The sequence below is a fragment of the Talpa occidentalis genome, unplaced genomic scaffold (assembly GCF_014898055.3).
Source record: "Talpa occidentalis isolate TD23 unplaced genomic scaffold, MPIMG_talOcc4v2.1 talOcc4.2, whole genome shotgun sequence".
NCBI lineage: Eukaryota > Metazoa > Chordata > Mammalia > Eulipotyphla > Talpidae > Talpa > Talpa occidentalis.
Window position 1 is genome coordinate 3,480,675 of NW_023602073.1, and position 26,975 is coordinate 3,507,649.

Genomic DNA, 26,975 nt, shown 5'->3' on the forward strand with positions numbered 1-26,975 from the left:
AAAAAATCAGATATCACAATGTTTATGTCAGATACCTTTAATTAAAATTGAAAATTTTTAAAGTAGACATGGGCTTTTCAAGTGATTATAGGAGTAATCTACAATAAAACTGTGACTATTTATAGAACAATAATGGATATACAGATGCATGTAAAAATGTTTGAAACATAGAAATACAATATGATATGCTGTTAGATATCCATAAACCAACTCCTTTATATATTCAAAAGATCAATAACAAATCAGTACAGAAAAAAAATCTGAAAAAATACAGTAATTTTTATGTTCCTATTAACTTCTTTTGCCCTGAAAAGATACAACATGTTTTTTTAAGATTTATTTATTTATTTATTTATTTATTTATTTATTTATTTATTTATTTATTTATTTATTTATTTATACAAGAACCGGGGTACAGGCCAGATGCGCAGGAGGGTGAGAGGATTCACCAGAGACAGAGCGGAGAACAGAACAGGCAGACTGACGAAATACACTGCTGAGGGGAGCAGCAGGCGAGACAGGAGAGGTCTGCCGCACCATGTGGGACCCTCACCGGCTGGCGGGGATCGAACTGGCGCTGCAGAAGCTGCAGACAGCTTCACAGTGCTGCGCTCAACCGCCTGGGCCAGCAGGGGAGGCCCTGCTCCCAGTTTTATAAATGAATTTCATGAAATCTTTGTCTTCTTCTACTTAGAATTTTTAACTTCGATTTCCACACAATGGCTATAGTTCTCTCCTTGAGTTACATTTTCTCTTACTTTATGATGTATTTTAAGAGACAGCTCAGTCCACCACGTGAGAGATGTTACTCTTTTCTTCATCTGTGCCACTAACACAACTTTAATTATAACAGTACTCAGCAAATATCCCTTTATGTTTCCATTATTGTCTCATGTTGCACATTTGTTGGCTGTGTGACCAGGCCATTGTATGTATGTATGCGTGCTCAATGGTCTTCCAGTCAAACACTGTATATTTACATGATGAAGTGTCTTTTTTTCCCTAAGCTGCGTGGTCTCACTATTTATAATCATTGAATGTGGTCTTGAGGCCAAGTCCAGGGGTCTGTGTGCTGTATTGCTGGAAGTGACGCTAGCTGCAGACTTATTTCAGGAGAAACATACTCCACTATTTCTAGCTATGTTTCAATGAGGGACAATTTAGTTGTGAAATATCCGACCATCATCAGAGGAGGCAGCTGACAGAGACTGTTTTTTCAGGCTTCCAGCAACAATCACTAAGCAACCATCCTTTTGTATGTTCATTTCTATTTTGACTACATCTATTTTCCACAGACTGAGGACTTATCCTGCTGCATGATTGCCTTAGTTGTCACTCATGTCTAGAAGAAGGGGAGCTGGCTAGAATAAGGAGTAGCTCCAATATTTGGGGGGGAAAAGAACGCAATATGGCTCTCCTGGAAGCTTGTAATAATCTGAATGGATTTTGACCAGGACACAGCAGAATCAATGAACATACGGGAACTTAAGAGTACCCATTCTAACATTCAGCCTTGAGCTGTGAGCCTACACCCACTTTGACTTTCATTTTCTGATTCTGGGGCCTCCATGGTGGTGTGAGGGGTTAAGAGATAACCTATGAAGCTATCCGCAGCCACTGCAGCACGAGATCGATCCCCAGCCAGCCAGGGAGCATCCCACATGGCGCAGCAGACCTCTCCTAACTCGACCATTGCTCCCCTCAGTAGTGTATTTCAGTCAATCTGCCTGTTCTATTCCCCACTCTCTCTGGTGAATCCTCTCACCCCACACACCTCTGGCCTGCACCCCAGTTCTTATATGCACAAATAAACAAACAAACAAATAAATAAAATATTTCTGGTTCTGTCTATTTCCATGCTCAGCTTTTTTGTGGCTTTTCTTCTCTTTGAATTATACAGAAGATCTTTTTAACATTTCTTTCAGGGTAGATCTAGTGTTAGTGAACCCCTTCTCTGGTTTTGTCTGTCTGGGAAGACCATTATTACTCTCTCGTGTCTGCAGGAGAATCTTGCAGGTGATGATATCTGTCACTGGTATATTTTATCTCTATTCTGCATTTGTTGTTCCATCCTCTCCTTGTTCTCTGGAAGAGAACTTGGTGATAATATTGCCTCAGTTGGGATCATCTGATTCCCCTGACATCTTTGAAATGGCTGGTGAAAGCAACCTTTTTCCTGTGTTTAACTGCCTCAAATCCCACATGAGCCCGTATTATACTACATTTTGAATATTATGAAAAAAGTGGTGGATTTTTATAGTTCCATTACTAATGTTTTACTTTCAATGAATTCCTTGAAGTTGACTTGATCTCCAATCATTGAGAGAGCAGTTTCATTGCTATGTATTGTTAATGTCTATTTTTATAAATAGTCACTAGTTTTTACTCTTGGTAATTAAACAACGTGGTACAATTTGATGTAGCTTCTGGATTTGACTAAACAGTTCAAGAAATGAAAAATAACAATATGTAATTTTTTTAAAGTTTTGGGTGTAGTTATGAATTTTTACATATATACATGTATTTTCCCTTCATTGAATTCAAGAGTCAGGTGCTATTGCAATTATTACCTGCATTTCACAGCTAGGGACACAAGAAAAACATTTAAAAAATAATTTCCCCAAGACTCTATAGTAAGTAAGCAAGTAAGATAATTTAAATTTGAACTTAAGCAATTGGATGGCCACATTTCTCATCACTAAGAACTGCTGGGTATTAAAAAGAAATGACAGCAATGATCTCCTTTGATTTATAGAGAAGGATAAAATACTATCATTTTAATTGATGAATAAATGTTTCCATAAAATGATAATTAATATACATAGAATACTCTGATTTACACATTTTCCATTTATTCCTAAAGACAACCCTTATCTTTTAATCTGCCTGGAAGATGTTTGCAGGCCCTAATACCTTGAAATCAATGTTTCACATGAAAATCTTGGTGAAATTTTAGTTTTATTCTAGGGGAGTGCACGTATAGAGATACATGAATATAAACTGCTCAAATTATGGGACCTGGCAAGATTCGTGCATATGGATCGAGTGCTATGCAAAAAATCCCAGGTCCGGACATGCAAATGAGTCCGCTTACTTTCCTTTTCATTTGTGAAATGAAAGTGTTTATTAGGCCTCCCCTGGTGGCACAGGTGGTTGAGTGCTGCCCTGTGAAGCTGTCGGCAGCCTCGGCAGCACGGGTTTGATCCCGGTGAGCAGAGGAGGGTCCCACATGGCGCGACAGACCTCTCCTGTTACTCCCGCTGCTCCCCTCAGCAGTGTATTTCATCAGTCTGCCTGTTCTGTTCCCTGCTCTGTCTCTGGTGAATCCTCTCACCCTCCCGTGCCTCTGGCCTGTACCCCAGTTCTTGTATAAATAAATAAATCTTTTTTTTAAAAAAAAAAGAAAGTGTTTATTATTATAAAATAATCTACTTTGTACTCACTGAGTATTTCAGCTGGGAGAAAAACATTAAAACAACGTTTTTAGCAGACAGTTCCAATTTTAAGGCCATTGCAGTTAATCATACAGGGCTGCCACCGTATAAGGCCAAATGTGGCATTTACTCTATGAAGATAATTCATCTAATGCATGTTTCCTTGGGGCATTATTTCATTTCCCTGGAAGTTCCTGTAAGATTCAGAATACAGAATATTATTCACTGTACACAAAAATATAATGGGTCCTTATAATATAGTAAAATATAAATGATATTCTGGTAACCTGGAGAATAGGAAACTCCAGGCGGAAACCAACTTTGTTTCTGAAGCCTACACAGACTAGATGTCAAGAGTTCACTCTGGGGCCTCCCCGGTGGCGCAGCGGTTGAGCGCTGGGTTGCGAAGCTGCCCGCAGCCTCTGCAGCACCGGTTCGATCCCCGGCTGCTCCCCGGCCACCAGAGGAGGGTCCCACATGGCGCGCAGACCTCTCCTGCCGCCCGCTGCTCCCCTCAGCAGTGTACTTCGGTCCTTCTGCCTGCTCTGCTCCCCGCTCTGGCTCTGGTGAATTCTCTCACCCTCCCGCGCTTCTGACTGTACCCAGTGCTTGTATAAATAAATAAAAATAAATCTTTAAAAAAAAAAAAAAAAAAAAAAGAGTTCACTCTGATCTTATATGGAGTTTTCCAGCAAAGTTAGCTAGAATTGCTGTTTGGTTACTCTGCCCTGTGATTTTTATGCAAAAATAAGTAAATTGGTCTGAGAGTAGATTTAGTTTGCAAATATTTTGCTGTACTACTGTATAAAATTGGGTCAAGGTGGAGAAAACTTGCTTTTAAAAAAGTTAAACCGGACCTCCCTGGTGGCGCAGGGTGTAAAGGCCAGCCACTGAAGCATGAGTTCGATCCCCAGCTGGCCAGGGAGCTACCCACATGGCACAGTAGACCTCTTCTGCCTTGCCTGCTGCTACCCTCAGCAGTGTATTTCAGTAGATCTTCCTGTTCTGCTCCCCACTCTCTCTGGTGAATCCTCTCACCCCCACCCCCATGGACTGACTAATTTCCAGGAATGAAGGACTATCATACTAGACACGCACGGACAATACTGGCGGCTGATTGTTATTCTCTAGCATACACTAAAATCCTGAGATCGGGGTTTAAAATACAAAAAATAAGGGGAGTCTAGAGGAAATCTTGTGCCTATCGGTACTTATATACAACGTTTTATTTACTTTTAAATTCTTGAATTGCAACTGCTTTGGTCTAACAACTGTTGAGCAACATCTCATTCCTACTTCCTCAGGGCAGCGGAGCAGCTTTTTATGACAGCAACACCAAGCCCTGGGCCCTTGGTCACAGATAACTGCCCATCACAAGGGACAACTTGGCTGGGACCTTAAAACATTGAACATGGGGGCCCCCTGGAGGCGCAAGGGCTTAAGGGACAACCTATGAAGCTGTCTGCAGCCACTGTAGCAGGAGTCGGATCCCCGGGTCGGCCAGGGAGCTTCCTACATGATGCAGCAGACCTCTCCCGACTCGCCCACTGTTCCCCTCAGTGGTGTACTCCGGTCAATCTGCCTGTTCTGCTCCCCACTCTGTCTCTGGTGAATCCTCTCACCCACCCCCCACACCTCTGGCCTGTACCCCAGCTCTTGTATGCATAAATAAATAAATCTTTTAAAAAAACATTGCACATGGGGGAGAAGGTATGTTTCTGTTTCATTACCTATAGGACCACTTTGGATTCCAGCAGAAAAAGACCCATCTTATTCCAGAGCTCCAGCCATTAGCCATCTAGCTGCCACCCAGGATGCCACCTATGCAGGCCGACAGCAGAAACAAGGACCCTTCCCACCGACTGTGCCGTCCTCCAGAACCTCGGATCAAGACTCGATGCCCTTTAGGCTGCTGTATGCTGACATGATGGACATCACCAAGCCCCCTAGACACCACCAACTCCGTTGTGTTTTGTTGTGACACTGTTCTACGAAACTCCTATTCTGATGTCACGGACCTTAGAGACAAACTATAACAACAACAGACAGTAAAATTGTCAAGAGATCAGCTAAAAACTGTACAGACCCAACTGTCTTAGCCCTGTGACTGGACCTGTACATCCATCTGTGTAACTCCATTTGTATATAATCAGACTCAGGCTACATGCAAACATATTAAGCTACAATTTCAAGGAAATGTAAATATGTCTGAGCAAATGCAACACTTGCAACAAAATACACAGGCGGCATTTGTTAAATGCTTATCAGCAGTAGGAGGGAAAGATGTTGTAAATTTAATGATGGGAGTTAGCCAATTTAAATAAACTGAATTATGTAAAAGCTTTGGAAATTATCTTCATGTTAGTTGCACTAATCCCTATTTTTGCATATCTGTTACTTTAAATCCTCTTCTACAAAAGTAAAGGAAGAAACATGTGGGAGTGAAAACAACTGAAAGTTGCTGCCATAGTCATTGTCAAGGTTGCACTAAAAAACAAAACAAAAAAAAGGGGACCTCCCTGCTGGTGCAAGGGGTTGAGACGCAACCTATGAAGCTGTCCACAGCCAGTGCGGCACGAGTTTGATCCCCAGGCAGGGGGCTACCCACATGGCGCAGCAGACCTCTCCTGTCTCCCCGCTGCTCCCGTCAGCAGTGTATTTCCATTAGTTCACCTGTTCTGTTCTCCACTCTGGTGAATTCTCTCATCCCCCCACACCTCTGGCCTGTACCCCAGTTCTTGTATGCATAAATAAATAAATTTTTTTTTAAAAAAAGGGGGGAGACGTGGAGACCCCTATGGCATAAAGTGCTGAGACAAGGAAACTATCAGGGTCATGGCTGAAAGACTAGGCATGGCTAAAAGATGGATCAGCCTGGGTCAGAAGATTGGCCCTTGTAAAGATCAGGATGTTGTGTCAGCGAAACCAGGCCTGTGAGAGAAACTAGATTAGAAGAGAGAACAGAATAATCTGATAATGCAGAACCTTGGCGGTGCATGTGTGCCAGAATACTGCTGAATACTAAGGAACAAAAGAATAATCCACTGTCTTGTAACTAACCTAGGAGGTGGTCTGTCTCCATAAATCTGAGTTGCTCTGGGTGCTCTGGACGACTGAGCCAGAATGAGACCTTGTGTCCCCTGTGTCCTGCTTCTCTTAAACTCTATTTTGTGCCAGTCATTTCTTTATTCCTTGGTTCTTTCAGATTCCTCTCTCAACCCTGCTCTCCGGAGCTGGACCGTTCATGGCAATGGTCACTTAGGATTTTCCTATTTGGGAGTGAGAGAAAAACAAATGTCCCAGGTCACTCCTAAGAGGCAGTTTGCCATTGCTGTGGATAACCTCTGCCAGCAGCAACAGGACTTAAAGGATTCTCAAATCTTCACATCAGAACGACTGGAAGACAAGCAGAGAAAGCTGAGGTTGCTCGTCAAAGCTCTGGATTCTGTTGGACACCAGGCCCCTTTCTGAGACCAGGGAACACCTTAGCTGCAGACCATGTGGAAAAGAGCCAGCTGATGAAGATCCCGCCTTTTGCAATTCAGGGACCCTGATGACAAATGTGAGGTTTGGAATTTAGCTCACAAGAAGCTGCATTTTCTCCTTCCATTGTTCTCTAATATCCACCAAGTCTTACTAGGAGACTAAAATTCCCTCACAGGCCCGAGAAGTCAGTTTTCTTTTGAAAATGAACATTAAGCATCCTACAAAGCCTTCTAGAAGGACCAAAATAATTTAACATGTTTTATACTTTGGGGAGGGGTGCAGAAGTGGGGTGTAGGCCAGAAGTTTTGAGGATGGGGAGGTTAGATGATTCACCAGACACAGAGTGGGCAGGAGACCAGGCAGGGCCAGTGGTATCCACTCCCCGTGGCGGGGGTGAAGGAGAGGTCTGTTGTGCCCTGGGGGTCAGCTCCTTGGCCCCCGCCCACCCAGGGATGGAACTCAGGCCCCCTGGGTGAGAGAGTTGAGACTCCACCCCTAGGCCACCAGGGAGGCCCCCTCTGAATCTTGTCCTAGATCAGCCATCAGCCAGTTCCAGGATCGGAATGGAAAAGTTTTCAATTAGCAATAATCGCGCCTCGGATAAACCTCATTGGCTACGATACTGCCACTGCGCAAAGCTAGGATCGGAATGGAAATGGTGGGAACATCATCAAGCTACAACCAGCCATGGGGGCCTGAGTTCGATGCCCAGCCGGGGAGCTGACCCACAGGGTGTAGCAGGCCTCTCCTGTCTCACCCAGGCCTCCCCTCCGCAGTGGATCCACCCTTTGTGCTCCCCACCCTGTCTGTGGTGAATCCTCTCATCTGGGCTCCTCTGGCCTGCACCCCACTTCTTTGCATCAATAAATTTCAAAATTCATTAAAAACAAAGACACCATCCACCCAGTGCAGGTGCCTCGCTATTGCAGTGACACCGGGCCCCATCAGGTAAGCACCCCTATCTGTTGCATTTAACAAGTTTCTCTTCTTGCATGGAAGGAAGAGGAAGGACATTCCTAAGAAGTTAACAGGAAGTTACCCAACAGGTTTCAACAAAACAAGGCAGTGCCCGTCCAAATCTGCAGCTGCCCCCAGCAGAAGGGCGTTTGCGTTTGCTAGCCTTCCAGTCTCCCCCCCTGCAGACCCGCGCCTATAGGCACTTTTTTTACACCTTTGTAGACACACCCCTGCCCTCTGCCAAAGAGCAGGAGGGTGGTCTTCAAGGCGTCTGCTGCCCTCCTCTGCAGAGCTCTTGTTGCCCGGGACCCCGAGCCACAGAGGCAGCGGGAGAGCAGGAGCCCGAAGCACCCTCGTCCCCACCCCGCCCCCAAACAGGGCAGCCCACGGAGGGCGGAGGGCGGAGGGCGGGCCTCACGCCCACGCCAGCGCTGGGGATGGGGCGGGGGGCGCCTTCTTGTGGCGCGGGGGCAGGGGACTGAGGGGCCCCTCTGTGCCCCGGAGGGGAGAGTCGGGGTGTCAAGAGTCATGTCAACGAATTCAAGATTGTTTTAAAGAGCATGAAGGAAATAACTCTCCAGTCAAACCACCTCTATGAGTTTTGACTCAGTACCTGGTAATGACATCTCCAGTAGCCACACACAACCTCTAGCCCAGACTACACAGAGAACTACATAAATGACATTTCCATGAAAACCATGCATCGCACCTAAGCTCTTCAAGGAAAGAATTGATCTCTATAATATGTCTCTGGAGCACATACACAAAAATAACATCCTCCATTTTTCTCTCTCACCCTGGTCAAACACTTTCTGTGGCTTTACCTCTCTATTTAATATATGTAATTCATTGTATTTTCCTTTCTCATAGAATGTAACTTCAAGAAAGCAAAGGCCATTTCTGTGATTATTGTTGTTATTCCTTCTCGCAGAACATTCAGCATTGGCTAAAACTTCCCATGACCATACTGAAAGAATGAAAAAAATGCCTGAATCAGTACCTCAAGAAAATAGTCTGTGGGGCCTCCTTCATGCTGCAGCAGGTTGAGCACAGAGCTGTGAAGCTGTCTGCAGCCTCTGCAATGTGGGTTCCATTCCCAGCCAGCCAAAGAGATATCTACATGGCATGGCAGACCTCTCCTATCGCACCCATTGCTCCCCTCAGCAATGTATCTCAGTCTGTCTGCCTGTTCTGCTCCCTGCTCTGTCTCTGGTGAATCCTCTCACCCTCCCTGTAACCCAGTTCTTGTACAAAAATAAATAAATCTTTAAAAAAATTTTTTACAAAGTCTGTAGAATAAATTAATAGACAGAACACAGAAAACGTTCCTAATGTAGAATAATTTCCCGCAGTATCAGGGACTGCATACTGGTTTAAGATATTGACAACCATTAAGAGCATCAGAAAATCTAGGAGAGAGCAGTATTTGGGAGCTGAATAATGAATAACACTGATATATGCAGACAAACTGTCCAAGGTTGGACATTGGGAAAGTAGGTCAGTGTGGCCAATATCATTGGCCATCCTCCAAGCTGCCTCGCCAGGTAAGCACTGACTGACCTGAGAGTCCTAGTTTGGGGGATCTTCCACAGTCCATGGCTATACTCCCTGCTCTAATTTGAGCTCACCTCAGGATCGTTTACACAATGCCCTGTGATGAGAAAACATTTTGGTCTTGAATCAAGTTAAACTTCAGACTTTGAAAACTAACAAAAGCAGTGTTAAGAGCTGTGCAAAAAAGGCCAATCTGGGGCCTCCCCTTCTGGTGCAGGCAGTTGAGCACAGCACTGTGAAGCTGTCTGCAGCCTCTGCAGCGCCGGTTCGATCCCAGCCAGCTGGCGAGGGTCCCACATGGCATGGCTGATCTCTCCTGTTGCGCACACTGCTCCCCTCAGTAGTGTGTTTCGTCAGTCTGCCTGTTCTGTTCCCCACTCTATCTCTGGTGAATCCTCTCACCCCCTGCATGTCTGGCCTGTACCCTAGATCTTGTATGCATAAATAAATAAATCTTAAAAAAAAAAAAAAAACCCAACACATTGGGACGCCACCTCACCCCTTGAGAATGGCCCAAACAAAAAAGAGTGAAAGTAACAATGGTGGAGAGGGTGCAGAGAAAAAGGAGCTCCGGCCCCCGGCTGGTCGCCAAGAGAGCGGTACAGTGCCTGCAGATAAATGGTGCAGAGATTTCTTAAGGAAATAAAAATGGAAATTCCATATAATCAGCAATACTTCTATAAGTTATTTATCCAAATGTGAAAATTCATTACAAAAAGGTTCATCTATACCTATGAGCTGGTAAACTCGTGCAGCAGAGACTGTGGGGATCAAACTTGTGCTGTAGATGCTGTGGACAGCCTCACAGCCTCATAGGTTGCGTCTTAACCCCTTGTGCCACTATCACTGATGAATATGGATACAAAAACCCTCAATAAAATCCTAGCAAACTGAGTACAACAACATACCAAACAGTGATCTCTCACAATCAAGTTGGCTCATCCCAGGGAGGAAAGGCTAGTTCAATACACACAAATCAGTCACTGTCATCCACCAGGGGAGTAAAAAGACAAAAACCACATGATCATCTCAACATATGTTCAAAGGGCACTGATAAAAATTCTTCACAAAAAAGGGAATAAATGGGGCCTCCCCGGTGGCGCAGCGGTTGAGCGCTGGGTTGGGAAGCTGCCCGCGGCTTCTGCAGCGCCGGTTCGATCCCCGGCTGCTCCCCGGCCACCGGAGGAGGGTCCCACATGGCGCGCAGACCTCTCCTGCCGCCCGCTGTTCCCCTCAGCAGTGTACTTCGGTCCTTCTGCCTGCTCTGCTCCCCACTCTGGCTCTGGTGAATTCTCTCACCCTCCCGTGCTTCTGACTGTACCCAGTGCATGTGTAAACAGAACAAACAGACAAATAAATAAATAAATAAACATGCCTCTATTAAAAAAAAAAAAGGGAATAAATGGAACTTATCTACATATTATTAAAAAATACATATTGGAAAAGAAAAAGTGAAACTGCCACTATTCACAGATTACATGTTAATATACTTAGAGAAACCAAAAGACTACTAAAAAACTTCTAGAATTAAGTGAATACGCTACAGTGGCAGATACGAAATTCAATACATAAAAATCAGTGGCATTTCTATATTCAAACAATGTATCGAAGAAATGGAAATAAGGAATACAGTTCCACTGATAATCACACCAAAAAGAATGAAATGCCGAGGAATAAACTTAATGGAGGAGGTGATGGACCTGAACATTGAAAACTATCAAGCTCTATTGAAGGAAATAACAGACAAAAAGGGATAGAAAGATGTCCTGTGCTTGTTGGCTGACAGAGTTAGCATCATGAAAGTGGACATATTGCCACAACAGTTTACAGATTTAACACAATACTTGTTCAAATGCCAATAACCTTTTTTTTTTTTTAAGATTTATTTTATTTATTTATACAAGAACCGGGGTACAGGCCAGAGGCACGGGAGGGTGAGAGGATTCACCAGAGACAGAGCGGGGAGCAGAGCAGGCAGACTGATGAAACACACTGCTGAGGGGAGCAGCAGGCAAGGCAGGAGAGGTCTGCCGCGCCATGTGGGACCCTCGCCAGCCAGCCGGGATCGAACCGGCGCTGCAAAGGCTGTGGACAGCTTTACAGCACGGCGCTCAACCACCTGCACCACCAGGAGAGGCCCCAATCACCTTTTTTTTACTGGAAAGAGAACAATTATCAAATTTATATGGAATCACAGAAGGAGACAAATCACCAAACAAGCTTGAGAAAAGACAACAATGGATGTATCACACTTCCTGATTTTAAATTATATTAAAGAGCACAGTATTAAAAACAGCAGTGCTACGACAGAACCAAAACACAGCAGAATGGAAGAGAACTGAAAGCACAAGATAAATCCATGTAACTACGAACGGTTAATCTTTGACAAAGGAGCTACGGCCATGCAGTGGGGAAAAGACAGCCTCGGTAACAAATGGTGCTGGGCAACATGGAGACCCTCTTGCAGAAAAATGAGGCAACACCCACACCAAACTCCACACACAGCATTAATTCAAATGGACGAAAGATTTGGAAATGAGACCAAAACCAAAAAGTACATCAAGGAGACATAGGGGACAGATAGAGGACACCAAAATGTACTAGGGAACACGACCCCAACATCAAGAGAAACAAATGCAAAATTAAATTAAGTGAGACAACATCAAACTTAAAAGCTTTGTACCACAAAAGAAATCAGCACAAAAACAGAAAGGCAACCTACAAAATGCGAACAAATATTCCCACACACCACACCTGATAAAGGAGTAACCACAAGATGTATAATTTTAACGCAATCTCATAACAAACCAATGACATATATAAAAATCAGGCAAAAAAACTAAAGGGGCAATTCAGATGGCCTACAGATGTATGAAAAATTATTCAACATCCCTTATTATAAGGGCAGTGCATATTAAAATCAAACTGACGTACACCTCACCCCAGTGATTATGGTCCAAACGAAAAAGACAATGGAATTAACAATGCTGGAGGGTTGCAGTGAAAAAAAGCTCTCACTCCCTGCTGGTGGCAGTGCAAGTTGATACAGGCCCTGTGGAAATGGCATAGAGATTTCTTAAAAAAATAAAAATGGAAATTCCATGTGATCCAGCAATACCTGTAATTCAGTTATTTATCCAAATAGTAGAAAAATGCAATTATGAAAAGATTTATCTATGCCGACCTACAGAGCAGCACTGTTCCCAACTGCCCAGTCACAGAAGCAACAGAAGGCCTTTCAACAGGTGAATGGAGAGAGAAATGTGGAGCACATACTCAACAGCATTATTACATGCCTGTGAGGAAAGACCAAAGGTCGGCATTTAGGACAAAATGGGTGGAATGGGAGATGATTATATTGAGTGAAATAAGTAAAAAAATGAAGACAGGGCCTCCCCAGTGGCACAGCGGGTTGAGCGCTGCGCTATACAGCTGTCTGCAGTCTCTGCAGCGCAGGTCCAATTCCAGGCTCACCAGGGAGATACCCACATGAGGCGGCAGAACTCTTCTGTCTTGCCCACTGCTCTCTTCAGAGTGTTTTCGGTCTGTCTGCCTGTTCTGCTCCCTGCTCTGTCTCTGGTGAATCCTCTCACCCTCCCGCGCCTCTGGCCTGTACCCCAGTTCTTGCATAAATAAATAAATCTTTAAAAAACCAAAAAAATGACGATTAATATCAGAAGCTTTCATATACTTATAGTGTATTAATACACCAAAAATATTTATACACAAATAACAGCAGGAATAAAACTGCAAGGCAAAAGGAAGATAATGGTGACCAACGGACCAGGAAATGGGCCAGCATGCTTCCTAGAGGGCCAAATCCATCAGGAAAGCAGAAGAAAAGCGACACGCTATTTCAGTAGAGGGCTATTGGTGTGACAATGTCAAAGGCACACTGAGCCAAAAATAAGTAAAGAACGTAAACTAACAAACTATTAAGTACATAAAAGTTTTAAACAATTGAAAAAAAATTTCCACAAGGTCATAGATAGCATTATCAATGTGGCAGGAAATCTGAAGAAGGCAAAGGTTACAGACATGTAACTGGGCTGGAGTACAAGTCCAACTGGAGACTGTATCAAGGAGAAATGCAAAGGAGCAGTGAAAACAACTGTCAGAAAATATGACTTTGAACAGTCCACTGGGCAACTTCTGTGGGTGCAAAGACCACCTGAGAAAGAGCATGGGGAGTTATTTAAGGCCCCCCTCCCAATTGAATTCAACTGTCACACAATCCAAGACTGATCCCGGCATGAAAGGGCGTCCAACAGTTGTCAGGGACACACTGTGTTTTTTCAGTGTCTGTTTAAAGTGAGCACCCACACCTGCATTCAGGTCTGCACCCACCTTTCCTCTCACTGGGCCTTCACCCAACATCTAATCGGTAACGATGACACGTGCAGGACAAGGTATGTGTGTATTTCCAGCCGGGTGAAGAGCCACGGTCCACATCATCACCTACCGGGTCAATGGAGTCACAGTGTCAGACTCTGCTCTCCAAGTGCTCAGGCCCCACAACAAGCAGCACAGTGTCCCCCCGGGGTCTGTTCTCATCAGGGAACACACGTCTCACTTATGACATGGCATCATGTAAGAGCCCAATTTCCATGCATGTGGGGAATATGATTTGCATGGATCTGCATGACATCTTTGTCTTGTTGATGTATGTTTCCTTGGAGAAAACTTTATTCTTTTCTACTTTTGCATTTCAGTTTATGAACTTTCATAAAGTGCATAAAGTCAGTGTATGTACCACGAGCTAAAGAAAAACAATCCACTCTCCGGAGATTTATTCATTGTCTGCTGCTCTCACAAATGCGAAAGGACTCTGGAGGTGGCGCTAGGAGAGGTGAATGGAGTCCAGCAGGAGAGGACTGAGGCAGCTGGCACCTGGGTCCTGGAGTCCCCTGTCCAGAGCACTGCAACACTGCCTGAGAGAGACCAGAGTCACTTCATGTAACAGCTGTGTTACACTTTGAGAAGGGGCAGGAAAAGACCCACAAGGGTATTACTGGTAGAGTTTCGGTTTACAATTTACCATTAGCTAATAAAAACTGCAACTTTCTACTTATTGAATAAGCTCATGCTTAGAACTAAAAAAAAAAAAAAAAAAAAAAAAAACCCTTCAAGTATGATTAATCACTCAAAAAAATTCTGGACATTGGGCCTCCCCGGTGGCGCAGCGGTTGAGCGCTGGGTTGCGAAGCTGCCCGCGGCCTCTGCGGCGCCGGTTCGATCCCCGGCTGCTCCCCGGCCACCGGAGGAGGGTCCCACATGGCACAGCAGACTTCTCCTGTCGCGCCCGCTGCTCCCCTCAGCAGTGTGCTTCGGTCCTTCTGCCTGCTCTGCTCCCCGCTCTGACTCTGGTGAATTCTCTCACCCTCCCGTGCTTCTGACTGTACCCAGTGCATGTGTAAACAAAACAAACAAACAAACCAGCAAACAAATAAATAAAGCATGCCTCTATAAAAAAAAAAAAAATTCTGGACACAATTTCAAAGGAAATGATGCATTTAATGTACTTTTTGGTAGGATATTCCAAAAAATGGTTCCAAGAGCCCTGCTTCCCTGGATTCATTTCCTTGTATACCCCCCATTCCCCCCCCCGCCAATAACGTGGTATGTTTGGCCAAAGGGAACCAGCGTGTATGCGTGTAGAACGAAAACCTCTTTCCAGGGGTCCTTGCCTTCTGGGCCACTGTCATCCTGGGAAGACACCCGGGGTCAGCCTGTCAGGGGCACATGGCCAAGTGAGAGCCACCATAACTCCAACCAACAGGAAGGGAAATTCTTACCCCAACCCGCCTCAGTCAGGGCACCAGGGAACTGCAGCCGCCTGCGTCATCCTGGCAACGCCAGCATCAGTGGCGGGAAAAGCCCAAACCGCAGAACCGTCCAACCCCCTGAAATAAAATGGTCGGGGTGTTCTGCGAAAGGCAGGGAATCTGGGTGGATCTTGACAGAGAAAACGCTCAGGGATCCATTTAAATCCCGCACAACGTGTTCCTAACAATTCACGCGGGCGAGGAATTCTTAAATGCCATGACAGCCACCAGCAGAACCCCACATTCCCACTGAGAACTCTTGAAAACACTAAAGGCCGTCAGCTGGAGGGGCTCACCCCGCGTTCCCCTCAGGGCCCCCCAATACCCGCCCTCACTCCCGAGTCAGTCACTGGCCCGCCCCTTCCCTGTGCCCCTTCCCAGGCCCGCGGCTCCTGCCCCGACACCTGCCCTCGGGTCCTCACCGGGGCTCCTCTCCACACTGTCCGCAAACCCCACGCACCCCCTTCTCCCCACCCCTCCCAGCTCCTCCGCATCACCCCAGACCCAACCTTCAGGGTCAAAATCCACTCACTCGCGGGTAACAGCAGCGAGCGCGCAGGCGCCAGACTTCCGGGAAGAGGGCGCTGGACTTCCGGGAAGAGGGCGCCGGACTTCCGGGAAGAGGGCGAATGGGCCGGGCAACGCCTACGCAGACGAGCCCGGAAGCCCCTGCCAGAGCCCTCGGCGGCTCGGCGTGTGCTCGGGAGACGTTTTCCACAATCCTGTGCGCTGCCCGTCGGGTGGCATCTGATCTGGGTCTTTCCGGGGGGTGGGGCTCAAGAAAAGGGAGGGGGGCCGGTGGGCGGAGACCCTGGGCCTGGTGGGGGCGCAGGGAGTGCCTCAGGTCGTGGAGGAAAAGGAGCATCTTGTTTCCCTCCCGGAGAAGTGGGGTCCTCTCACTCCGCCCTCCCCTGCGGCTGGGGAGCTGCACCCCGCGGTGTTGAGGGCGGGCTCACTGGACGGCATCTTGTTAAACTCCAGGGAAAAGCATTTCTCGTGTTTCCACTGTGCCTTTCTGGGCCCCGGTGAAGACCAGGCTTGGTGTTTCCCTGCAGGGGACTCGGGTCCCGTAGAAGCCAATCTATCCGTGCACCCCTGTGCTTCCCTGAGCCAGCTGCGGCCACCTGGGCTGAGCCAGTGTCCCCTGAACCTATTTCTCAAAAGGTCTGAGTCTGAGCTACTCCACGTCTCCCGATTTTCTTGCTAAATGGACGTCTAAGGACATTCCATCCTGCCAGGCCCATTATGAGTTATCGCATGACCAAAAAATAAGGAAGTGATGCCCAACCGAGGACCACCGTCTGCCTATGACATGCACAGGGCACTCACACACACATTCCACTCCCAAATGCCCCTAACACACCCACATACTGCCCCACCTATTTTGTCATTCCTAAATGTTGTCTCCTAAAAGACTGACGTGTTGGATTCAGTATGTATCACAACCATCACACTGTGCTTGTTTTATAGGCCAAGAAAAGGGCATGTTCAAGGAAATAGGGTAACAATTTATAGATATTGATTCAGAATTTCCTGGGCATTGCTTCTAATTGAACCTGTCACTAGTTAAAGCAGAAATTGTTACAGAAAGCCTTTGGGGATCACATGGCGAGTCATGGTTCAACAGAAGAGCCAACAGAAATGGATCCTGGAAAATGGACAGTCATATCTTGTGAGCTGCATGGCTGTGTCAGAGAACGTGAAAAGAGTGTTGCAGAAAATGGGGCATATGTATATATTAGGGGCCCTAACTGGACTGCTTCAAAGTTACTGAACTGAGATGATACTCAAGGTAAACTTAAAACAGTGGGAATACTGTCATCTCTGTGGAGGATTTCTTCAGGGCCATCAAGGGGAGCGCCTGTTAGATAGGGGAGCCTACTATAGACAATACCAGCAAGTGAAGTCATGTAAAGAATTTACATTTACTTGTGATTCTTTAGGATGTATTGTAGGGAATGTAGCAAGACCCTCTAAGAGAGTACCATGAAGTGTTGGATGAAAATTCCTAAAAATACTCCTGCATTATCATCAAAATTCTCATTACCTGCCCAGTGTTACTAAAAGGACCAATAAAAGGGTGTGGTTGTTACAAAATACAATCAAAACTAAGACTTAAGGTCTCTGGGGACTCCCCAGTGGTGTAGCAGTTGAGCATTGTGCTGCGAAGCTGCCCGCAGCCTCTGCAGCACCGGTTCAATCCCCAGCCACCAGCAAGGGTCCCACATGGCGCACTGACCTCTCCTGCCATGCTCACTGCTCCCCTCAGCAGTGTACTTCGGTCCTTCTGCCTGTTCTGCTCCCTGCTCTGGCTCTGGTGAATTCTCTCACCCTCCCACGCTTCGGCCTGTACCCAGTGCTTGTATAAATAAATAAATGTTAAAAAAAAAAACAAAAAACTTAAGGTCTCTGTAAATGGAGCCTGCTAGTGATGACATGATACTGTGTTGACAACCAAGTGATTGTTCGAGCTATTACCAAAATACTTGGATAGGAGGAACTGGTTAATATTGATGAAGGATAACCTGTTATTAGAACCACCCTAGTGGACCTGAAGTCTCAGCACTATTGCTGCTAAGGCCAGAATTCAATCCCAGGCCAAGGAGATAACCCATATATGACCTCTCCTGTCTCACCAGCTGATCCCCTTAGCAGTTTGTAACAGTGAAAATCCACCTGTTCTATTTCCCACTCTGTCTCTAGTGAATCCTCTCACCCACTCCACCTCTGGCCTACACTCCATTTCTTCCATGAAACAACAAAAACACTTAGCAAATACACGTAAGGATTTCCACATTAAAAAATCAGCTTTATTGGGCCTTCCTGGTGGTGCAAGACGTTAAGACACAGCCTATGGAACTATACGCAGCCACTGTAGCACAAGTTCAATCCCTGGCCAGTTAGCTACCCACATGGCGCAGCAGACCTCCCCTGACTCTCCGCTGCTCCCCTCAGCAGTGTATTTCAGTTGATTTGTCTGTTCTGCCCCCACTGTCTCTGAACTCTCTCACCCCCAAAAAAAACCTCTGACCTATACCCCAGTTCTTGTATGCATAAATAAGTAAGTCTTTTGAAAAAATCAGCTTTATTAACACATATTAAATTGACATATACCCTAAATATACAGACACCACTGTATGCTACTTGGTCAAAATCAAGATGCAGGCATGTAACAAACATTCTTGTTCTTCTGATACAAGGATCTCAGAGTTGGTGGTAAACAGAGAGAATCATTACTTAGCTAATGTGCATGCACAGAATTCTATTCCCTGTTATGCAAAAGTCATCTGTTCTTTCATCATGTGCCTGTGAAGAACTTTTTTGGCAACATCATCAAATAATATTCATGACGTCTATTACTACTGTGAAGAAAACATCATGATTTTAATCAACTGTCAGTGTATTCCCTTAAGGAGAAAATAATTTCAACTTCAGCATGTTCCTCTGACTTTTATGCCAACAATGAAGCCCATAACTCTTCTTGGTGATTCAGATCAATCTTGAGTCAACCAGAAGCAGCACATCTGTTTAGATTTTCTGGAGACAGGGCACATTATTGTCCTAAATTACACTGCAAGTTAGCATGAACAAATCCATCTAGGAGGGTTTTGCAGATGTCTGAGGCAGCAATAAAGCAAATACATGACTTCACATACACAAGGGGAGAAAGCCAAGGAATGGAGTGAATTAGAGCTGAATTACGTTCATCCCCACTTCAAAGTATCTCAAGTGTATCTGAAAAAAAGTAGATGGAAAACAACTGTCTCTGTCCCCGATCCATCATCTTTACCACTTAAATTATACTAATACATACTTAGTGTTTTAATGTTAGTTTATGCTCCAAAAAATATTCTAACTTAAACTAGTATCTGAGAAAATACTTACTACTGTACTGCAATTTTTACATAGGTATTCAGATGTTTTTATTAATTACTTTCTCATTTTTTTTACTTCTTCAGAGTGTCATTCCAATATGAAAATATGGTGGTTTCAAAATGTCTATTAGTACAAGCCACTCATCACTTAACATTTGTAGGTTTCTCCCCAGTATACATTCTCTGAATTTTAGAGAGATTAAACTTCTGGTTAAAGACATGGCCACATTCTTCACTACAATATGAATTCTCTGATCTTGAGTAAGTTTTGACTTCTTCTCATTTGTCAGGTTTCTTGCCAGTATGAATTCTGTGATGGCGACAAAGATTTGAATGACAGGCTTTGCTAAACAGTTCACCTTTGTAAGGTTTCTGCCCAGTATGAATTCTATGATGTCGAGTAAGTTTTGACTTCTGGCCAAAGGCTTTGCCACATTCTTCACTTTTATAAGGTTTCTATCCAGTATGAATTCTATGATGTCGACTAAGATGCGACTGCCGGTAAAAGGTTTTCCCACATACTTCACATTTGTAAGGTTTCTCCCCAGTATGAACTCTATAATGTAGATTAAGATGCGACTGCCAGTTAAAGGTTTTCCCACATTCTTCACATTTGTAAGGTTTCACCCCAGTATGAATTCTATGATGTTGAATAAGGCTTGACTTGTTCTTAAAGGCTTTGCCACATTCTTCACATCTGTAAGGTCTCTCCCCAGTATGAAATCTATGATGTTGAACAAGGCTTGACTTGTTGTTAAAGGCTTTGCCACATTCTTCACATTTGTAAGGTCTCTCCCCAGTATGAATTCTATGATGTTGACTAAGAATCGAGTGCCAATTAAAGGCTTTCCCACATTCTCCACATTTGTACGGTTTCTCCCCAGTATGAATTCTATGATGTTGAGTAAGTTTTGACTTCTGGTCAAAAGCTTTGCCACATTCTTCACATTTAAAAGGTTTCTCCCCAGTATGAAATCTATGATGATGAATAAGGCTTGTCTTATGGTTAAAGGCTTTGCCACACAGTTCACATTTGTAAGGTTTCTGCCCAGTATGTATTCTATGATGTCGAATAAGGCTTGGCATCTTGTTAAAGGCTTTGCCACATACTTCACATTTGTAAGGTTTCTCCCCAGTATGAAATTTATGATGTTGAACAAGGCTTGACTTGTTGTTAAAGGCTTTGCCACATTCTTCACATTTGTAAGGTTTCTGCCCAGTATGAATTCTATGATGTTGACTAAGATTCGAGTGCCAATTAAAGGTTTTTCCACATTCTTCACATTTGTATGGTTTCTCCCCAGTATGAATTCTATGATGTTGAGTAAGTTTTGACTTCTGGTCAAAAGCTTTGCCACATTCTTCACATTTATAAGGTTTCTCTCCAGTATGAAATCTGTAATGTTGCATAAGGCTTGACTTATGGTTAAAGGCTTTGCCACACACTTCACATTTGTAAGGTTTCTGCCCAGTATGAATTCTCTGATGGTTAATAAGGCTTGGCATCGTGTTAAAGGCTTTGCCACATACCCCACATATGTAAGGTTTCTCCCCAGTATGAAATCTATGATGTTGACTAAGGCTTGATTTGTTGTTAAAGGCTTTGCCACATTCTTCACATTTGTAAGGTTTCTGCCCGGTATGAATTCTCTCATGTTGAATAAGGCTTGACTTCCTGCTAAAGGCTTTGCCACATTCCCCACATTTGTAAGGTTTCTCCTGAGTGTGAATTCTACGATGTAGACCAAGATACCATTGCCGGTTAAAGGTTTTCCCACATTCTTCACATTTAAAAGGTTTCTCCCCAGTATGAATTCTATGATGTAGACCAAGATGCCATTGCCGGCTAAAGGTTTTACCACATACTTCACATTTGAATGGTTTCTCCCCAGTATGAATTCTATGATGTTCACTAAGATGCCACTGCCGGCTAAAGGATTTCCCACATTCTTGACATTTGTAAGGTTTCTCCCCAGTATGAATTTTCTGATGTCGAATAAGGCTTGACTTGTTGTTAAAGGCTTTGCCACATACTTCACATTTGTAAGGTTTCTCCCCAGTATGAAATCTATGATGTTGAATAACACTTGACATCTTCTTAAAGGCTTTGCCACACACTTCACATTTGTAAGCTTTCTCCCCAGTATGAATGCTATGATGCTGACTGAGATTAAAATGCTGGTTAAAGGCTTCCCCACATTCTTCACATCCATCAGATTTCCCACCATTATCAGCTCTCTGATGTTCAAAAAGGTGACAAAAGTATAGAAAAGCTTTACCACAGTCTGTACACATGTAAGCCTCTTCTCCAGTATGAATCATTAGCTGTTTAGTGAGCTGTGAATGCCAATAAAATGCTTTACCACACGCTTCACATTTCTGGAGTGTCTCTCTCTGATGTTGAGCGAGTCTTGAGCACCATTTGTTAGCTTCGCCATATCCATTACAGTTGTAGGGTTTCTCATGAATTGTGTGATGTTGGATAAGTTTTGAGGACTCCTCAATATGATCCCATGTAGGTTTTTGATTTTCCCACTTACAGCTCTGATGTTGAGAACTATGTGACTCAAGGTAAAAATCTGTCCCATACTCATAATTCTTTGAGTGACTTTTTGCATTATGGATTAGGAGAGTTCCCATATGTTTCAATTTTCCAAAATTGATAGAAATTTCATATGAATCTCTGCTTACAGAAATATACATATCTCTGCATGCAGCAGAAATAAAATGGGGTTTGACACAAAAAGTTCCACACACTTGATATCTTCTCGCAGGAAGAACTGTATTGTGGGTAATTATCTCCGCTTGACTATCATCACTGCAACAACTGTTCTGCCATTCAATTTCCGCTTGACATGTCTCAGTTTTCATTAATTGTAAGTTCTCAAAGGCATAGATTTCATGCCCTCCCAGTCCCACTTTCGGAAACAAATCTTCTGTACCTAACGGAGGCATGAAGACCTGGATGTCATGAGAAGAGATGGCTGGAAGACAGCAAGGGGCTAATTACCACATTTACAGCACTCAAGACAAAATACTTTAAATGTCTCTTAGATAAAATTAATACCAAATAAAGTACATTGACACAATGTTAGAATAGGTAACACCATGGGGCTTACCTGTTGATGCTAGGGTTAAAGTCTCCGATATCAAGCTATTACCAGCCACTGGGACATCAGTTCCATCCCTGGCCAGTGAACTGACCCACAAGGTGAAGCCACCCACAAGGTGAAGCCACCTCTGCTGCTTCCCCTACCGCACCCCTCAGGAGTGTATTTCAGTCACTCTGCCTGTTTTGGTCTCCATTCTGCCTTTGGTGAATCCTCTCACCCTAATACCTCTGGCCTACAACCCAGTTCTTCTGCACAAAAATAAAGTCATTAAAAAAGTAAATAAACAAAATGAAATTAATACAGATCTGCACCAAGTACTGAAAGAGTAATTAAAAAAAAAAAAAACACCTAAAACCAATGTCCTGGCTTGATGAATTCCTACTTAACGAAAAAATTTAATGAAAAATTTAATCAGTTCTGAAAATTTCAAAAGTGAAAAGGGAAAAAATTTTTCAACGCTTTCTATGAGGACAGCATTGAAAGGCTATCAAAGCCCAATCACGGGTCTCACCTGGTGGTGCAGGTGGTTGAGCACAGCACTGTGAAGCTGTATCCAGTCTCTACAGTGCGGGTTCAATCCAGGCTGGCCAGTGAGAATCCCAAATGGTGCGGCAGGACTCTCCCGTCACACCTGCTGCTCCCCTCATCATTGTATTTCATCAGTCTGCCTGTTCTGTTCCCTGCTCTGTCTCTGGTAAATCCTCTCACCCTCCAGCACATCTGGCCTGTACCCCAGGTCTTGTATGCATGAATAAATAAATCTTTTTTAAAAAAAAAGCCCAATCAAGATAAGACTACTGAAGAGCAGTTCAACTGCACCATCATGAAAGCTGTCAACATTATTAAAAGTAATCTAAAGGAGCAATATAATCCCCATCAAAATTCCAGAGGCAGCACTCCCTCTGCCCACCTGTGACTATGCAGGTGCCTCTTCACCAACTGTCTCTTCTGCAGGGCAGTGGCCTCCTGCCCGCCCATGACTTGTCAAGGCTGCCCGCCTGCAACCATGCAGGCCTCTCTCAGCAAACCTGTCCCTTTGAGGGCAGCTCTTCCTGCTCACTTTGTGTCTATACCAGTTTTCTTTATTCCTCTGTCCCTTTCCCTAACAAACCTGCTCTTAAAAAAATATTTAAAAAATTCCAGTGACATTTTTGAATGAAGAGAAAACCCCATGCAAAAATTCATGTGGGAAGGAATAAAAATTGTATTTGTGGGGAATGCCTGTGAAATGTAGACTCACAGGAGTAAGGGTTGATGCATTACAATTTCCACTTGCAAAATCCACTGTGCCCACGTCATCCCACATTTTGGATATAAACAAGAACCTAAGTAGTACTTTCTTCCAGATTTAATGTGATGCATCATGCACACCTCCCAGGAAATCAATTCCAAGCCCTGGTCAGGAGGGCATGGACGCCCAGAGATCAGAGTAAAATCAATGGCAAGAAGATGAAGATGAGATTACAGAAGACAAGATTATGAAACAGGGAGGCCAAAAGAGCATGCTAGAGAGAAGGCAGAGGGTAGGGAGACTGGGAAGCTAGGTTGCTGCCAACCTTCTGGCTGCCACCTGCCTACCTGCATGCCAGCTTCCCTGCCTGTTGTGCCTGTGTACCGGGACCCTGCTTCAGCATTAAAGTCCTGTCAGATCTATCGAGGGCTCCAAGATTCCTCTTCCCATCTGCCTGAATCAACAGTGAAACTCTTGGTCTGGGATGTCTGCACAGGATACACAACCAGAACTTCATATACAGGACCACAACAGATCAGGGATGCCCAGGGCAAAGAGGCTGGAGTATCCCATGGGGATTTCTGGGATACCCCCACTGGATCTCACAAAAATCCCTATCAATCCTCCTGATAAGGACTGAGTACACAGAGCAGAGTCAGCATCTAGACAGGGACAGTGGGGATCTGACATGGCAGGAAATGCTAGGAGAGGCAGTCCCGCCAACCAGACTGGATGAAATCCCCTGAACCCTAAGTGCTGTGTTTGGGCTGGAATAGACAGCATCAGTGTCAAACTGCTAATAAGAGACTCAGCCCTGAGGATAAAAGAAGGCATCCAGATCTGACACATCCTGGCACCTCTGCAGAAGGGCAGGCCTGCTCAGGCCCCCAACTCCGAACCACCAGGGCAGGTGAATAAACCTTGCTGGCCCTAAATGAGCAGGATGACCACCCTCATGAGGGCTTGGCCTGAAGACAGAATGCCTAACAAAGGACAGCGTCTGATGAGAGGACAGATCACTGTCCGTGGGTTCTCACCTGTGCACACAATTGCAAGAGACCTCAGGCTCCAGGAACCACCACCATGGGGTTGATTTTACAAACAGAGGAAACACAGAGCTCACTATATCCACAGGTGGTGGCTGCTCACCCAGGTACCATCAGTGATGGCCACCACCGGTCACCAGGAGGCCTGGACAGCACTGGCCAGTAATGATGGCCACTACTGGTCCACAGAGGCGGTGTCAGAGACACCCCAGTGTTCACAGCGCTTTGTGAGCGAGCTGTTGGGTTACACCAGCAACAAGCAGCTCTTTGAGACACCAGGCCCAGGGCCTCTGGGCTCCTCACAGGCCAGGTCAGAGACAGGCCCCAGGCCCCGTGTGTGACCGAGTCCTTGGCCGCTCTTCCCTCCTCGGAGGGCGGCTGCTGGATGCTGCTTTTCCTCTTTCTTCTGAGGCCAGGAACGGAGTCTTCCCCTTCTTCCTTCTTCCTTCCGGGGCTGGCATCGTCTCTCTTCTTCAGGGATAAAGTCATCTCTGCTTCCCTCGGGGGCTCTCTCAGCTCCCTCTGACCCTGGCTTACATCCTCTCTCAGGGTGCGCCCCCACAAGTCTGACTGGGACCTTTAGCACTAATCAGCTCAGGGCTCGCACCTGATTGGCCCATTGCAAGCGGCAGTTACTGGGCTCTGAGGAGCAACTGCCACCACTGACCTGGGCAGGAGCCGCGGGGTGTGAGGACACCCACGCTCCTGCCGGCTCCCACAGATGAGGCAGCTGGTTCCGGTCATATTCTGAGGAGATTGTGAAGTTAGCCTACCAGATTTGGTAGGATAAAAGAAGGACAGCAAACCTGTCACTTTGAGGGCAGGTTTGAGCTACAGAACTCTGGCACCATTAAATAGATCGACCAAGCCTCCCTGGTGGCGCTGGTGGTTGAGCACCGCACTGTGAAGCTGTTCGCAGCCTCTGCAGTGCAGGTTCGATCCTGCCTGGCTGGCAAGAATCCCACATGGTGCAGCAGACCTCTCCTGTCTCGCCCGCTGCTCTCCTCAGCAGTGTATTTTCGTCAGTCTGCCTGTTCTGTTCCCCACTGTCTCTAGTGAATCCTCTCACCCTCCCACGAATCTGGCCTGTACCCCAACCTCTTGCATAAATGAAAAATAAATCTTTAAAAAAATTTTTTAAATTAAAAAATATATAGATCAACCCTGGGGACTGCCCTGCTGTGGGCTGTCATGCTGATGCCACCACCCTCACCACAGCATAGAGGACACCAAGCTGGTCAGTGGAGGCTCAGCAGATAAAAGACTTACAAAGGAGAATGATTCAATAAAGGACCCTTTGACAAACACAAGACTATAAATGGATTAATAAGTAAACTTCCCAACACAAGAAATTGAAGGAACCAAACTCGACACAATAAAGGTCCTCTATGAAATATCCACAGCAGACATACTCAACTGTGAAAAACAAACTTTATTCTTTCAGATGAAAAACTGGGCAAGGATTAACACCAGCCATTTCTATTTCACACAGTAGAAGTTAATCTAAGTAAAACCATCCCATGCTAAAACAAACCAATTGCATCCACAGTTATATAGACAGGAAAAAAAGCTGTGTTGGAGGTGGCAAAATGTCATGTGTAGGGAGAATCTCACACACACATGCACACGCACACACTGTAAAAGATTGTATTTTACCATTAGAGACAAAGTAGAGCCTGTCCTTTCTAAACAAAGAAAAACAGAAAAGGCATCTGATAAGAACCAATGCCATATAAAGTGTTTGAGATTCAATGATATCATAATTATGACACAACTTAAGAAAAATGAAGAAAAATTTTTGTCTGTAATAAACATGACTCACAAAAAAATAGCACCTATCATTTTTATACATATGGAGTGTTTACTAATTACCAAACTCGCTTTTGCTCTAACTGCTGTGAACCTAACTGTATAAGAAAAAGCACAGACAAATCTGACACAGACCAAATCAGAATGAGAAACTGCGCCGGCCACACAGTGATTGCCTACCATTTTATATACTAGAATTTTTCCATTTTATTTATAATATGAACTGAGCTGCATTTTAGAATCTTATACACTAGAACATATATTATGTATATGGTTCTAGTTCTCTTTTTATAAACTAGAGAAGTCACAAAGAACAATATATCTGACGAGACTGGAATGAAATGGAGACTGACAGGCAGAGGCCTGGCTGATTCAGAACCTCCTCTTGTAAAAGCCAACACGTCCAGGGAGAGATTTCACAAAGATTTCACAGATTTTCCCAGAGAAGACTTCACACAGTGACAAACTCAGGGGAAAGGAAAATTCTGGATGAAACATAAATTGTGCCCATCACTCAGTTACCCCAAAGTCATCATTTTGGCAGTAGGACCCAAGAGGTTACAGTGGAGGAATAAGGCAGAGAGACAGAAGTCAAGTCCACCCAGATGACAAACAGCAGCTACCACAGAACAGATGACATCAGGG

The 26,975-nt window shown here is 44.7% G+C and overlaps 1 protein-coding gene and 1 non-coding gene across 7 annotated transcripts in view; both read right to left on the reverse strand.

Annotated features, from left to right (window-relative positions):
• The window catches only part of LOC119251632 (zinc finger protein 420-like), a 54,673-nt gene that overhangs the window by 14,141 nt on the left and 13,557 nt on the right, over positions 1-26,975 (reverse strand). Inside the window, exon 7 of one of the 6 annotated variants that reach the window (XM_054698303.1) lies at positions 3,444-3,628. The exons of 2 other annotated variants lie outside the window; for them this stretch is intronic. In XM_054698303.1, the coding sequence (XP_054554278.1) occupies positions 3,606-3,628 (23 nt within the window). In that variant the 3' untranslated portion in view covers positions 3,444-3,605. Of the gene's footprint in view, positions 1-3,443; positions 3,629-5,175; positions 6,704-12,673; positions 14,363-16,077; positions 22,116-26,975 lie in introns of those variants that run through there. 3 more of the 6 variants (XM_054698305.1, XM_054698300.1, XM_037518872.2) reach the window with 3 other exon arrangements.
• On the reverse strand, positions 7,418-7,560 carry LOC119253671 (U4 spliceosomal RNA). The gene has a single exon (XR_005127188.1). It is a non-coding gene; the product is annotated as a U4 spliceosomal RNA (small nuclear RNA).